Raw genomic sequence first — 16,642 nt, 5'->3', positions numbered from 1 at the left:
GAGCGAGACCTCAACCTGGGCCCGACGAGGAGCATTCTCCTGGCGGGGCAACGGCGCGACATGGCATGCTAACCAACTGAGAGGACGCCAGGCGTTACGGCAGTCACGTGCCCGATGACCGTTCTCAAGGCATCGAGAGCACCTGAAGGGGTCACAGCAAACCACAACACGGTGACCAGGAGCTAGGCACCTGCAGCATCTACCCTTGAGCCAAAGAGGGACAGGACGGCGAGCAAACGGCGGGGCTACCAGAGCCGGGCGGCGCGGACCGCGCCGTGGCATCACCTCCTGCCAGCCATCACGCTCGCCCGCCACACGCTCCACCTCCTTGTCATCAACTTTGTCAACATCGGCAACAACATTGAAGGACTTGGTGGTCGGCGGTGTCTGGGGAGCAAGTTCCACTTTGTCGTCCTCATTGTCATTGTCCGCAGCGGACACCCAAGAAGGAGGCCACGGCGTGGCCAGCGCCCCTGCACTGGCCTCAAGGATGCCAGCAGCCGACCGCGGCGATTGGGGGGCAAGCTCCTCCTTGTCCTCCTCGACGCCGACAACATTGGAAGCCCTGAACTTGGACACGACGGGCGGCACAGCTGCAGCCTCCACAGGCCCGCTACCAACCTGGACCGGGCAGACTAGGGGACTCGACGGAGTTGAAGAAGGCGGCGGCGTCTGGGGGGTCAGCTCCTCTTCGTCTTCCACATCGTCGACAACAGAAGACCAAGATGGGGCTCCAGAAGGCAGCAGCAGCTCGCCGGCCGGCGACGGGCCAGACGCCGAGGCCGCAGCAAGCACGGACGGGATGGGCGGCGCTTGCGAGCATAGCTCCCACGCCTGCCCAACCTGTGGCAGGGGAGAAGGGAGCGTCGCCGTTGCAGGCCCGGAGACGGCCGCGCGCGGGGCTATCATGCCGCCATTCTCCCTGCGAAACCTCCCTGCAGGAGGCAGCCTGGACGAGCGGCGAGCAAGCGTGGCAGGAGAGGGTGGTGAGGCCGGGGAGGCCGCCGTCCCAGCCATGGGAGGGCGGAAACTCCAGGAGTGGCCGTGGGGATAGCAGGCCGAGCCCCTACATGACGGACCGAGGGACTGGAAGAGATCACCAAAAAAAAAAAAAAAAAAAGACAAGAGGATCTCAGAATTAGATGGAATGAGAGACGAGAAAAGTAAAATAAGAATTTGTACTGCTAGCCTACACTGGACTGGAAGCATCACCGATCGGTAGTGCGAGCTGAGAGCCGCAGCTGAAAGAATGAACTGCCAACATCAACAGCAACAAACAAGAGACTCCTCCGCACATCCTTCCTCCCCGCCGATCAGTCGCTGTACACGTAACGTTAGATGTCAATTTCCTCACTGATAGATTGATAGACTGCTGCCAGCAGCTGCGGAGGAGGATGAATGCGAAATCATATGCTCCTCTGCATCAACCAAATTGTCAAATGCGGATACAAATTGGACGGAAGGCAGTCGCTTGTGTCGGCCACATGCACAACATGAACAAGATTAATGGGTGGGAGAAGAAGAGGGTGAAATACATGTTGTTTGATTTTCGAAAAAAAATGAATACAAATGTTTTCAATTGGATCCTATTGAGCATGTATGTTAACAAAACCAAGCATTTGTCTAAATCTAGATGTAATATTATTTAAATTGTTTTGTGAGACTAGTTGGTATCGAAAGTTTTATTCAAAATATCGTATTCTTTTAGAAATTGAAAGAAAAACATATTGGACCGGTATTATTGGGGTTGCCCGTGTGGGCATCTCGCCTCAAACCTCCGACAGATATGTCGGTACCCTCAAAACGCTTGCCCGACAGCGTAGTTGCCAGACACTACATGGGAACATTGGTAGAGACGCCATTAGGTCTACGTATTAGGGGTGTGTCTAGTAGGATGGGCATTTTTTAAGCTCCGAGAGGATAGCTCTCGGTCGTAGCCCGTTTAAAACAAGCTTCGGTCATGTTTTCAATTCGTTTGGTAGTCCATGAAATACTTTTTGGCATAGCAGAGTCTCAGTCTTTTTGGTTGCATATGAGCACAACTATAGTCTCACCTCTTCTCTACATGGTGATCTTACCTTCCACCTCTCCCTTACCATAACCATCACCACGAGCCACGATCCACGAACCTAGGCACAAGGCCTACCATGAAGACGTAAGAAAATACCAACAATGCCGCCACGGACGATGGTGGCCGTGGCGGTTAAATCATGGATTACCACATCTCACCTACCACAACCACGCTGCCACCGACGAAGCCGGCATAAAACCTACCACGGCGGTATGTGGAAATACTAACATGCCTCTGCCGATGATGGTGACCACGATGGTTATCACAATGGATTACCACCATTATCCATCCACTTCTACATATACCACTCCCATAAGGTACTAGATTATCAAAAAGGCAAGTGAGAGGTTGGGCAACACTAAACTAGATTTTTTTTTTCGAAATGGGGGAAATATCGCCCCAGCTTCTGCATCCAAAGGATGCACACGGTTTTTTTATTAGATTATTCACAACACCTTACAAGAGCAATACAAAAGATCAAACTCAAAGCCACCTCGCTAAACCTACAGAGGGATGAAGGGGGTGACAATTCACCAACTCATATCATCCAAAAACCAAATGTCTTCCCAGGCCGCCCAATAGCAGATGAGAAGCACATCCAGTCAAGCAGACTCTTAGCATACGCTAACGCACACGCCATAGAAGTTGCTACCGCCGTCTTCCTCGACTCCATCTTCAAGAGAGATCATTGCATTGACCATGCCAGACCTGCCATCGATGCCGCCACGGCGCCAGAGGACTCCACCATCCTGCGCATGTCCATCACACTGCATCCGTCCCGAGACACCACTACACCATGCCGCTCCACCTCAGCACCACCACCATCCGTTGTCTGCTCCGAAAAACGATACCCCCAACAGGGAGAATGGCGTTGCGTGCCGCTATCGTCCGATCCGGGAGACCCGGGTCTAAGGTTTCCCCTGGAGCAGCCCAGGCGAAGAAACGCAGTCTGCAGAGACAATGCCTTCAACAAGGTAACGACGAAAGGCGCCGCCATCATCTGACATGACCGAAGTCCGGGCCGGCTTTCACCGGCAGCTGCGCCTCGCCATCGGGAGCTAGGCGACGGATCGCAAGATCCGCCACGGCTAGCCACATAACTAGCCGATCTCCTCCGGTGGGAGAGAAGACCACCACCGCGGTGCCACGGTCAACGGCACCTGACGCCGCCACCTGCCACCAGGTCGGCGCCGTCACCACCATCGCCATCCAGGGCCGCCGCCCTTGGTGCCGTGATCCCAGCTCTTGAGGAGGAGCAGCACGCGATCCACCCCCATCCCCACCCGCCCGGCCATGCCAAGGCGAGGAAGGAGGAGCGGACCGCGCCAGGGTCCGGGGTCGCGCCGCCGTCCCCACATCGCCCTCCCGGCGAGGCCACGGCGAGGAACGGTGGAGAGGGCTGCGCCGCCATGGCCAGGGCCGCGCCGCCTCCCCCATCACCGCCTGCCCACGTCGCCATCAACCAGAACAGGGACCATCCCCCCGGCGCGGAGACGTGCCTCGTACCGCCGCACCAGGGGACCACGCGAGGATCCCCGCCGCCCCATCACCGGCCGCGCCAGGCTTCGACGGCGGCAGCCTCCGGGGACGACGAGGAGGGGAGGGGAGGGGGAGGGGAGGGGGAGGGGAAGGTGGCGGTAGCTAGGGTTCACTCGAGTCTCCCTTGGAGGAGGATGACCCGTGCGTCCGTCTGTCCAACACTAAACTAGATGATTAACAGGTTAAGTGAGAGGTTGATAAACACGATGATAAAATAGTGGACCGGTGAATTAGATGATCAAGAGAGGCAACTGAGAGTTTGACCCAAATGAACGCCCACATGTGCCCAAGTTACAATATACAAGCGATTTGCACACTATCTATCTACATCCATCTAAACAAAACAAAAAAATTACAGCATGAGAGTTGTACTTAATGAGGAGGTCAAACTACCCTACAAAGAAAATTTAATCGGCAAAGCATTTGCGAATCATATCATCGACGTACCTATTTTTCATGTGCAATTTATTTTGATTTGAAACATGGTTGTGTTGATTAGAAGGGAGTATGTGCAACGGTTCAAGAAAATTGGGCGGAAACAGGATAGGGCAGCCTCTACTGAAACTGTCGATTCGGACGATCGCCTTTGGCCAGGGTGCTTTAAGATCCGTGTTGGGCATCCTAGGAATCTATTTAGCACCCACAAGTGGAGATGCACTGGATGGATGTAATTTTTGGCCTGAGGAGTCCCAGGTTTCAAAGCTCGGCCGAATTCGGCCAAAATCAGCCAATTATGCCAAAATATGGCACAATTTCACTATACACAAAACATAAAAAATTTATGACATTATTCGCCGACTTTTGGCATTATTTCAACAACAAAAAAGTTCAACAAACACAACATCACGACAACACTATAAACACAACAAATCATTGTGCTCAACTATTGTTGCACCCTGCGAGCCCATAGGTGGTCGACCAGATCATCCTGCAGCTCTAGGTGCACACGTGAGTCTCGGATCTCCTAGCGCATAGCTAGGACGGAAGCCCATGATGCTGGCACCTGATCATCAAGCTCTGCAAGAGGACCCTGTCGGTAATACGACTGAAACAACTCGACCTCAGGATCTGAATGTTTCCGCCCATTCTCTATGGTTATGTTATGCAATATCACACAATAGTTCATCACCTCCCACATCTGGTGCTCGATCAAGTCATAGCTGGGAACCGGACAACTACAAATCTCTGCTAGAGGATACCAAATGCTCGCTCGACGTCCTTCCTGGTAGGTTCTTTCTCCTTGGCAAATCACACTTTCTTTGGCAGCTAAGGGTTTGAGATCGTCTTCACAAATGTTGACCATGTAGGATAGATGTCATCTGCAAGGTAGTATCCCGTGTTGTAGTGGCGCCCATTGATCTCATAGTTCACCGGGGGAAATGGCCATCAACATGCTTGGCAAAGATAGGCGAGCACTGCAAAACGTTGTTGTCGTTGTTTGAGCTAGTCATTCCAAAGAATGAGTGCCAAATCCAGGTATCATGTGTAGCCACTACCTCAAGTATCACATTACATCCAACTTTGTGGCCTTTGTACATGCCCGCCCAAGCAAATGGAGAGTTATTTCACTTCCAATGCATGCAGTCGATGCTACCAAGCATTTCAGAAAATTTTCATGCTGCATTGATTGCAAGGATCCTTTCAATGTCTGCAGCAGTGGGTGATCTCAAGTATAGTTCCCCAAAAACTGCTATGATTGCCCTGCAAAACTTGTGTAAGCAATCAATGGCGATGCTCTCGGCCATGCACAGATTGTCATTGACACTGTTGCCCAGAGCTCCATATACAAGCAACCTCATAGCGACTGTGAACTTATGTAGCGTGGAAAATCCAAACATGCTGGTGCAGTCCGGGCATCGGAAGTAGGGTTTCAAGTCCCGGACGGCATACACAATCTTCAAAAAGATCTCCTGGATCATCCTGAACCGCCGCCGGAATGTTGCTCACGGTGCAACAGATTATCGGCGAAGTAATCGGCGTACAGCTCATCCATGTAAAGTGCATACATGAACTGTGTACTCTATTAACACATATTTCCACATATTTTCAACATATATGATGTTATTTCCATGTTTTATATTGATTTGTGGGGATTTAGCAATGATCTCCTTTATTTAGGTTATAACTCTGCATAACAATAAACCCCTATTTTGTGTATAGGTCACTTTCAGAGACCTATATGGAGTCAAATCGAGTTATCATTTCGGGGACGTCATTTCTTCATCAAGAAAACCAACATGGACTCTTGGACCAGACCTGGAGGGGCCTGAGGCCCAAAGGAGACCAGGTGGCGCCCCCAGCAGGGGGGCGCGCCAACCACCCTATTTTCGCCGTCGATCGTCTGATTCACTTGATTCTTTCGTGAACCAACTTCTTTTGACCTTAAACCACTATATATATGCCCTCGAGGGTTCTCTAGAGGAGAACGCCTCGGAAACACAGAAACACGAAAACGGAGGCTGCTGCAGCGAAGATTCGAGGGGGGGAAACTCCGCTGGAATAGCCGCCGGAGGGATCTCCACCTTCTCCAACGTCTTCCTCATCAACACCATGATCAAGGGGGAGTATTCCACCTCTAACTACGGATTTTGGCAGTAGCCTTATCTATTTCTCTCATGTTCTTCATAGATCTTAGTACCATATGAGTTGCCCAAGATGATTATGGCCATATATGTAATTCATATATGGTGGATCTTTATTCTATGATATTTGACTCTATTTTGTGGGAAATGTATTAATAGATGCATATTATGTACCCCGTTCTTAAGTATTAGTTCTGATCCAACTTCTATGCAAGAACATGTGTGGGAAGGTGTGTGTTAGTTGGACTAGCATGGTTTTAGTGATTGAATATTGACAACAAATTCATAATCTATTATGTCATTGTCTTTTCTTTTGCTATCTCACTAGGGATAAAATGAATGCATGTGTTATGTTTATCACGTGACAAAAGTGAAGGTCTTGTTTGGTCAAGGAAGCGTATTTGATATTCAACCATCATGTCAAAGTACTTATGGCTATGCTATGTTAATTCTTAATACAAGATTGGGCGGAGTTTTCACTTTCTTGTGGAGTATAAGAGAGATGTGTTGCATTGTCTCTATGGTAGGACGTGATCTACAACTTTATAGAAAGAGTAGACAATTGAACCCATGAATCCTGATCCAATTTTAAGCATAAGAAACATCTTTCCATTGCATTTATGTTACTTTATAATTGCATTATTTTAATCCAAAAATAGGAAAATATTTAGTTGTCCTAATTGCACACAAAACCCAAACCCAATCATCCTTTTACTATTTTGACTTACTTTACTTTACTTGTCTAGTTTATTTTACTTGTGTTACTACTTTATTTACTATTACTAATACGTAACCTTGTGCTTGACAATCACACGGTGGAGTTGGGGACACAAGGCTTTGCTTTATTTTGCAAGACTGCTAGAAGAACAGAGGGGGAGATAACTCTATACTCAATTACCCGAGAGTTCGATATAAACCTCGAGTCACCCTTGTGGAAAAAATACTCTGCTGACACAACACTCTGCACTTGGAGTCCCAACGTCATGAAGACTACTTTCTGGCATCGTTGCCGAGGAGATAATCGAGACACTCCGTCAAGGGAATCCCTTGGCAAGTGTCATCAACAGCATGATGAACCCCTCCAGGCGATGCCTCGCCATGGCCTTGTGGCGTCCCGGCGCAGAGCTGCCACGCCGCGGCTTTGAGTTTTGCTCGGCGTAGGCTAGCCAGGGACGCGAGGATCATCATGTGCTCTTCATTGTCGGCAGCAACGCCGTTTTCCTCCTCCAACAGTGATGGTGATGCACGGCGGCGAACTTGGTAGTAGCTAGGAGTGGGTGAGGGCTTTCTACCGGCGTGTACGCGATAGAGAGGATAGGGGTGGTGTCGACATCGAGATGGCGGCGGACACGGGGAGAGGTGGTCTGTGCGGCACGAGGGAATCTTTGTGGGGAATATGTGTTGTGACACCGACAGACGTGGGGCCCACGCGCCTTTCTCTCTATCCGGCACTCCCCGATGCGTTAGGTTCGGTCTGCGATCGCCAGATGAAAGTATGGCCCGATCCGGTGATTTATGGCCTGTTGGGGGCGCACCTAGGAAAATTTACTTCATTCCACGATAGAAACCGGTCCGGAGAGGGGGTGCTAGGCCGGCGAGTGGAGATGGTCTAAGTGCATTCAACCATGAGAAATGAATGGTTTGCGTTTTGGTGTAGTGGTTTTGATAGATGGCCGTTATTAGGGCGACACATTGTGCAACGCGGATATGGTTTGCTGCTCTGCATATTGGCGCAGCTAGCTGTCGATTCTTTGGATCTAACGGGGGGCCATAGCTGCAGCTCTTTGTCTGTCTCTGGTTTCAGCTCATCCCGTACACCTGTCTTCCACGGGTCGCCGGAAATAGATGGGCAAGCAATGACCTCCTGTGCAATGCTTGCATGAAATGCACGGAGAGCAGAATAATGCCACATACATTCATACCAGCATCAGCCATCGCAGAGTGATCAGGGAGGCGGAGACTCGAGAGACAAGCTTTGTTAGATGGCTAGCAGGATCATTTTAACCATTAGAATTTTAACCCTAGGTTTAACAGAAGACTGTGTTTCTGTCGACAGTGATCCAGCTGGGATGACTTTGTTAGTATCAAGACCCGTTGGATCAGTTTTTGACTCAGTCTTTTGGAGGTGCTCACAAGTTATGCCATGCATGCATCGTGTATGTAAGTGTTTTTGTAAACGTGTGCAAGGCTGTACTATATTTCGAAAATATAAAGAGTCAGAGACTCAGGTTTGAGCGAAATCCACAATTACAACGGGATAAATCCGGTAAGACGAGCGGGGACGCGACAAATCACCCTCCCATCGCATGACCCAAGTACGCCCGTCACAGAATTAGCTGCGTGCTACCGTGGAGGAAACGACAAAACAGTTATTATCATCAGCTCAGGCCACTGAAACAGCAGTACTACTGAATGAGTACTGCTACTAATACTGTACCAGTAGCCCTAATCATGCTTTCCGCAATGTTCAAATTAAAGAAAGCGATAAACCGCTGCCATATGCGCGCAATCATCTTTTACATTCACCGACACCAAAGCGGATGGGGAAAAAAGAAGCAGAGGGATATATTGATCAAAGTAGTAGCACTAGACGCGGTTACAGCATCGGCAGTTGAGACATGTGTATACAGACAGTACAGGAGGATCTCCTCAGAATTACATGGAAAAAGGGACGAGAAAGTTAGGCTAGACTGGACTTGGAGCATCACCACATATGGGTAGTAGGACACGGATCGGGAGCGGGTGAGCTGAGAGCTCGCACCGTCCAATCCGTAGCTGAAAGAAGCAGCTGCTACCACATCAACAGCAACAAACAAACAAAAGACCCTCATCCTCCGTCGTTGATGACCAATCGCTGTACACATAACGTTAGACGGCAATCTCCTCACTGGTAGATAGACATAGGATGCAGCCAGCAGCTGCTGGTGCGGAGGAAGATGAAGGCGAAATAATATGCTCCTCTCCATCAACCGATTTGTCAAATGCGGATACACGTTGGAGGGAAGGCACTGGCCACAGGCAAAACATGTATGGATAGCAAGAACAATTAGTGGGACGAAGGCGATGGATGGCCCGAGGCCATCGAGTTGTTTATCATCATCAGACAGTCATGGGGATTCATCAGTTTGGAGCGTGATCATCACTTTGCCAAAAGACAGCGCGGCGAGCCATTGCCGGGCTCCAAGATGATCCCCAGCTAGGCGGTACTAGTATAAGAGATAGTACTATAAAGTCAAGCTTACCATTGATTCAGCTTCTTGTTCCTATAGGCAGTAGTAGAGCAGTAGAGTAGAAGTAGTAGTATTTGATGGATGGATTGATTGCATCGATCGGGACAACCAGAAGTGTATGTACTAGATGAGGTTAGCTTGGAGGAAGTCGGTGATCTCCTCCATGACCTCGTGGTAGTGGTCGGTGTTGGACAGCAGGTAGAAGCCTATGGTGGCCTTCTCGCGGTGCACCACCTTGACGTCGTGGCCGTCCTCCCGGAGTCCCTCGGCGTAGGCCAGTTGCCGGTCGCAGGTGAGGTCGAGCCCGGACACGATGATGAGGCTCTTGGTGAATGGCAGCCCCTTGAGGCGCCGCCCGTTGGGCCCGAAGGGGTTGCAGGCCGGGTGGTCGCGGTCCGCGTCCTCCGGCAGGTACGCCTTCCAGTACCAGTCCCTGTCCTGGATGGTCACGAAGTACTTGCCGTCGAGCCGCCGCTCCGACTCGGCGCGCTCGGTGCCGCCGAACATGGCGTTGAGCAGGATGTTGCCGTATATCTTTATGCCGTCGCCGGCGGCGCGGGCGGCGACGTGGTGCGCGATGTTGCCGCCCGAGCTGTCGCCGGACAGGAACACGCGGAGGCGCGCGTCGGCGCCGCTGCGCAGGCACGGCTGCGCCAGCGCCCACTTGAGCGCCGTCCAGCCGTCGTCGTAGGCGCACGGGTAGCGGTGCTCCGGCGCGCGGCGGTAGTCGACGGAGATGACGACGCCCTTGCTGAGCTTGACGAGGCGGCGGCAGAGGTGGTCGTAGATGAGCGTGCTGGAGGAGGAGTGCGCGAAGCTGCCGCCGTGGAAGAAGATGATCACGGGGAGCGGGTCCGCGGACGGCGCGCCTGTGAGGAACTGCAGGATCGGCAGGGTCGCCGCGGCGGCGCCGTTGGCGTTGGGGGCGGGGGCGACGGCGCGGTAGATGCGCACGCCGAGGCCGACGGAGTTGTCGATGACGTGGTCGAAGGAGGCGACGCCCTCGGCGGGGTGCGCGTTGGGCGGCGTCCGGCGGTCCAGGTACTCGGCCAGGTCGCGGTCGAAGGTGCCGTCGGGGCGGCGGAGCATGTTGTAGGCGACCTTGAAGTTGGAGATGAGCACCCAGGTGTTGAGCGGCACCACCGTCTGCACGACAAAACGAGAACAGCAACAGTGAGGGAGTGAGACCACCACCGCCAATCAGCAAGCACCAGCAACAACAACAAAAAAAGCACAATCACTCGGCGCTCCCGCTCAAGCGCCTCCTATTTCTCTGCAGTTTCGCGCTTCGGACAGCAGCGCAATGCGAGGCGCCATGTCTCCGGCCGCGGCTAGCTAGAAAAGATGAAAGCTTTGGGGGCGCGCGAGCTCGCTCGCTGCAGGGCACGGATGGATATGGATGTGGATGACTGATTTGTTTCTTGTTTGGTAGCTGTATTAGTAGCATCCCCCATCCCTAAAACAACCGAGGCAAGGCGTCGGGGAATAAAATTGGGATTGAGCCCAAAGGGGAAACAAAGGCAGCGACGGACCGAGAAATCACAGCGCAGGCCCCAATCCTCCTCCACGGAATCGTAGGTAAAGCGGCGGCGACAAATCAAGAATCGTGCCCACACCACACAACAACGGAAGGAAGGAAGAACACCCAAAAACGAGAACCCAAACACAAAGGACGGAGGAGACACATGCTGCGCTAGTTGCCCCCAAACCGGCACAGGAAGCGCCAAACGAGGGGGAGGGGCGACGGACCTTGCACTCGTTGCGGTTGACCTCGTCGCTGCCGGCCATGTCGGCGCCGGAGGGATTGGGTCTTCTCTCCTCCTCAGCTGCCGCCGCTGCTGCAAGATCTCCCCGGGGAACAGAGCCTACCGCCTCGCTCAGGGCATGGGCCTCCAGCAAAAGCCAAGAACCGCGGCTCAGGATCCCGGGCACCGAGGTCCGGGAAGAGCCCCAGCCGCCGGCTCCGATCTCCTCCGGGGCACTCCGAATCCGGCGCCAACGAAGCAGCTCTGGGAGCAGGAGAAGCCAAGGAAGCAAGTTCGGTGGTGAGAGCGAGAGTACGAGGAGGCGCAGGGGGGGCTTAAGAGGGCGGCGGGCGCGGTGAGCTGTGGCGTGAAGCAGAGGGACGGAGAGACGAACTGGGGAATAGGACGAGACGAGCGCGAGGAGGGAGGTAATAGGGGGAGGCCGGAAGGAGGAGCGGACGGAGGAGACGACAAAACCGGGCGGCTCGAAAAGTAAAACTCTCTCGCGCGGGGTGGGCCCCGAGCCCGCCCCAACCCCCACTTCCCTGCCAATATTTTTTATTTTTTCTCTCTCCTCCTCCTGGTTTTTTTTGGTGAATATTTTAAGTTTTGGACGGTTTCGCGAGGTTTGGATGGATCTGCGGCCTGCCGTGGTGAGAAATTCGGGGTCTCTTTTTATTTGTTTTTGCATTGCCTTTATTGCCGTTTTGGCAGTTTTCTTTTAGCCTGGAGGAGAGGATAGGAAGGGGACGAACTGTTAGGTGCACCAAAATGATAGTAGTAGGGTGTACGTACGTGGATGGTGTGTTGTGCGGTGGAGATATGCCGCTGCTGTTTGCCTGCCATGGCGACGCTGTGCCTGTGCGGTCGTGCATCATCTATGCGTGGGCTCCCTGCTCAGCCAGTTACTCCCTCCGCCCACGAAAAGGTGGACGATGCGGGATTTTAAAACATGCAAATCAGTATCTCTTTTCTTTGATTCTTTCACCTCTAATAAGCTAAGGGCATGTACAAAATTAAGATTATATATGTTAAATATTATTGGATTTGATTTTCGTGGAGATAAAAAAATTGCTACTTTAAAGTGCATTGAAAATATAATATGTGTACCATTTCGATATTTACATATACTTTCAACATATAGTATCTTACACGATTGATTCACGTAAACATGCAAGAGCCATGACAAGAAGTGTTTGGCGCTGCGAGAATTCCTTGAAAAAAAATAAAAGAATTGTTTCGCAACTGTTGACACTAGGGGTGACTACGTCAGGTTTGCTAGACATGGCATTACAGTTCCTGAACATTAGTGGATTGAGGGCCTGTTTGGTTCCCAGCCACACTTTGCCAAGCCTAATTTTGGCAAGCGTGGCAGCCACAAAAGTGTGGCTAGGATTTTGGAAGCCACAAAGTGTGGCAAAAGTTGGCAAAAATTCACTCTATGATAAGTGGGCCATATGGATAGTGATGTGTGGCAGCTCTAAAGTGTGGCAAGAACCAAACACATGCCAAATTGCCAAACTTTGGCTTGGCAAAGTGTGGCTGGGAACCAAACAAGCCCTGACATTCAGGATATGATCAATTTCAGTGGTCATGGCAATAGAACTGGCATGGGTGATTTGGCGGCCGTCATAATTAACCCATCTTACAACGACATGAAGACGGCGTTCCCTCGTAACACCCACAATCGCTGGGAGTGGCTGATGGTGGATGTAAACATGTGGTACGCTGCCATTGATGGGTATGTCATTTTTGAGTTGTACATGCGAATAAAAAATCAATGATGGGCAGTGTCACCTGCATCAAATTCTAAGGGAAGTGGTGTGCCCCGATTGCAAGGAAGCAGCTAGGTTGATCAACCTCCCTCCTACCTGACGCGACGACAACAAGTTTGTGGGGACAAACTAGTGGGGATGGGTATCTTTTTGCAGCTCCCACAACATAAAATGTGATCCGAAGAATCCGCCCCTAGGGGTGAAGGCACACCGTGGGATGGACAATCAGGCTCGAAGTGGTATGGCAACACACGAGGCGCAACTAGGGTATCACTGTGGAGTGAGGAGTTACCGATGTGGCATGGATGGGTTGACAATGCAAGGGCAGCGCCTGGATGTGCTGAGCTTGCAAGGGCAGGGCATGTATCTAGTTGGGAAGATCAAACGTCATGGAATCCCGACAAATAATCTGCGCACGAGTAGAGTGCTTGGGCTACCAACCCATGGGAGCAAGGTACAAGCAACGCCGGGAAGCGCGTGAAAAGGGATGATGATAAGTGGTGAACTAGAGTGATGTAGTATGTTACCTAGGTGTACATAAGTTAGGAAGATGAACAAAAAGTATTATTTATGGGATGTAATTACTTTTGCAAAAATGTGTACGAGAGAACCGCGTTTACCTTATGTGTGATAATTAATGTGTGACCTACACCGACTAGTTTGTGCATAATGTGTGATAATTAATTTATTTCTTCTATGTCTTCCTCGGCTGGTTTGAAATTTTCAAATTTGCATGCTCTAACTTCTTGATCAGTGTGTCACTTTACATTCTTCAAATGAAGCCAAATTTGGCACAAGAGTGCATCATCACATGGCAAATCATGGTATCACGGTGTCTTCCCATTTTTGTTTGAAATTTTCAAAATTGTCATGCCCAAACTCAAAATAGGGCTCCTTTTGTGACGCATGTACCAAAAAGCCGTTACCAAACCTAGGGGGCACATGGTGGTGTGATGGTACATCACATTTGGACCAACCAAAAAGTTTCAACCACCCTACACAAATCCTGGTCAACCCTAGTTTGACCAAATCTTCCATAAGTCATAAGTAATTCAAAATACTTCAGAAAAATATGAAACCTTCACATTTGGATTATTTGTGTCAGATACTATCCATGAAAAATAATAGACTTCCAAAACTAAACCATCATGCCAATCCTCTCTCAAAGTTGATGTCGAAACTGCGGACGGAAAAGTTATCACAATTTTTGTGAGCCTCAATGGAACCGGTGTCGCTGGGCTCACCACCTAAACAAACCGACAGCCGCTGAAAATTTCCGGTATATGCCGAAAGGCTATACCGAGCGCCGTTTTGACGACCTGCATGACATTACGGCATGGAAACTGCCATGTCGGTTCGTATGCCACTTTGTAGTTTTGATTCTGGCGTGGAAAGTGGCACCGTTAGAATTTTCTACTGTTTTGGCTGGACTGCTTGTTTTTACTCCAAACAGTCATATTTTGAAGGGCTATGAAAAGGGTATTCTTCCCCAACATTTTCTAAGGGTTCTTGAGCATGTTTTTTCCACAATTATTGAACCCTTTGAGCTTGCTTCCTCTCTCTTCCCTCCTATCATCCTTGCATCTTTTGAGGGCTCTGAAAGAGGAGACCTAGATCTACAAACTTCACCAATCCATTCCCCCTCTAAGTGAGGTGAACCCTTGTGACCTAGATCTTGGACTCTTTGGTTGACCTCCGCCATTGTTCTTCATCTTTAATTCCTCCCCAACACTTGTTGCTTTGGTGGGATTTGAGTGTGAAGGATTTGAACACCTTTAGTGTTCTTGCTTTACATCGTTGCATAGTGTTGATCTCTCAATTACGATTTGTTCGAGTGAGAGACCATGAGCTTGTTACTCTTGGAAGGTGACCTTCTAGTTGGCTTGGCGGTTGGTGCTTCGGTGACATCTTCGTGGAATACTGTGAAGAGGTGAAAGGACGAGATGTCGCCTACAGGGAGGGGTGAATAGGAGTTTTAGAACTATTACATATTTGGCTTATAAGAATATGGAATTAAACTAACGTTTATTTTACATGCACAAAACCAAATTATGCTAGGCTCAACTAAGTGCAAAAACAACAACTCAAATTAAGTAAGGTAGGCACAAAATATATGGAACACGAGTGATAGCAAGATATAGGTACTTCAAGCTCAATGGCTATCACAAAGAAAGTAAACACGAGTATAGAGATATATAACCGACTCATGTGAAGACTAAGATGCATTCCAGATTGCCTTATAAGAAGTGATGTACGTTAAGTTGGAGAGATGAGGGCTACCATGAAGGTCTCTCGAACGCCACGAAGGCGCACCTTCTTCTCCAAGACAATACCACGATGTACAATGGCCTTTCCGTTATGGCTAGATTTTCCTCCATTCGGAGATGGCAAGCTCAATAATCACTTCACAGGCTCCACGAAGGAGAAGCCCGGGCCTCCTCGCAATATTCCACGAAGAGGTCAACAGAGAACCAACCACCAAGCCAACTAGGAGGTCACCCTCCAAGAGTATCAAGCTCACAGTCTCTCACTCAAACTAATTGTAATAGAGAGCTCAACACTTATGCAAGGATGCAAAAGTAAGGAGGAACTAGAGACGAAGAATAAGGAGGACATCAAAAAATGACTCCAAGATCTAGATCCCAAGTGTTCCTCTCACTTAGAAGAAAAATTTATTGGTGGAGATTGGAGAACTAGATCTCCTCTTCCTAATCCCTGAAGAAGATGCAAGAATCACAGGAGGAAATGAATAGGAAGCAATATTTTGAGGTTCAACAATGGAGTATGCATGAGAGACTTACCTCCTCAATAAGGCTTATTTATAGTCCAAGAGAGAAAACTAGACGTCTGAAGAACTCTTGTGACCCAAACCGGCGGTAAAACCGATGGCGTCGGACTGGATTGTCTCACAAATCGGCATACCGAAATATGTGCCATAATCTAACAGCGCATAAGGCTAGGCTGGTTTCAAACCAGCACGTGTACTGATGGCAGTTGACATTGGGGAACCCCAAGAGAGAAGTGTGATGAGCACAACAACAAGTTTTCCCTCAATAAGAAACCAAAGTTTTATCGACCAGTAGGAGAAAGGCATGACTTCTGAAGGTGTTGCTAGATAACTATTGGCAGGGTGCACTACCGGTGTCAGCAACAATGTGGAACCTACACAAAACATAACCAGAACACTTAGCCCAAACTTACAGCGAGGTTGTCAATCTCACCGGTTTTCTTGAACACAAAGGATTAAATGTATCGAGTGGAAGGAGATGTTTGCAGTAATTAAATAGAACAGTGCTTGCGGAAAGTAATCAGAACATGATTGTAGCAGTTGATTTTATCAGTGTAGAGGAAACGAGCGGGGTCCACAGTTCACTAGAGGTGTCTCTCCATAAAGATAATTAACATGCTGGGTGAACAAATTACAGTTGGGCAATTGAAAAAATACTGACCATACATGACAAGTTGATTACTACGAGATTCGTTTGGGCATTACAACATAATACATAGACCGTAATCCAACTACGTCTATGACTAATAATCCACCTTCCTATTATAGTTCGAACCTCTTCCAGTATTAAGTTGTAAGCAATACATTATCGCATTAAGCAATGTGTGTAAAGTAAACAATAGAATTACCCTTGGGTAAAACATTGTTGTTTTCTCCTTAGTAGCAACATCATATCTAATCTTGGAAGTTATT

The 16,642-nt window shown here is 49.6% G+C and overlaps 1 protein-coding gene across 1 annotated transcript; it reads right to left on the bottom strand.

Annotated features, from left to right (window-relative positions):
• Window positions 1-8,733: 8,733 nt before the first annotated feature.
• Window positions 8,734-11,610, bottom strand: LOC127314397 (gibberellin receptor GID1). Its single transcript, XM_051344864.2, has 2 exons — window positions 11,172-11,610; window positions 8,734-10,568 (listed from the first exon to the last, which is right to left on the bottom strand). The coding sequence occupies exons 1-2, from the start codon at window positions 11,208-11,210 to the stop codon at window positions 9,546-9,548; spliced, it is 1,062 nt and encodes a 353-aa protein (XP_051200824.1). The 5' UTR covers window positions 11,211-11,610; the 3' UTR covers window positions 8,734-9,545.
• Between the last annotated feature and the right edge of the window lie 5,032 nt (window positions 11,611-16,642).

The sequence above is a fragment of the Lolium perenne genome, chromosome 1, assembly GCF_019359855.2.
Source record: "Lolium perenne isolate Kyuss_39 chromosome 1, Kyuss_2.0, whole genome shotgun sequence".
Taxonomy (NCBI): domain Eukaryota; kingdom Viridiplantae; phylum Streptophyta; class Magnoliopsida; order Poales; family Poaceae; genus Lolium; species Lolium perenne.
Note: the sequence above shows the minus strand (reverse complement) of the source record. Positions and strands in the feature narration are given on the sequence as shown.

Coding starts and splice junctions, on each gene's coding strand:
- LOC127314397 (XM_051344864.2), bottom strand. CDS start 11,210: ATGGCCGGCAGCGACGAGGTCAACCGCAACGAGTGCAAG. Junction 10,569..11,171: donor TCAACCGCAACGAGTGCAAG/GTCCGTCGCCCC, acceptor TTTGTCGTGCAG/ACGGTGGTGCCGCTCAACAC.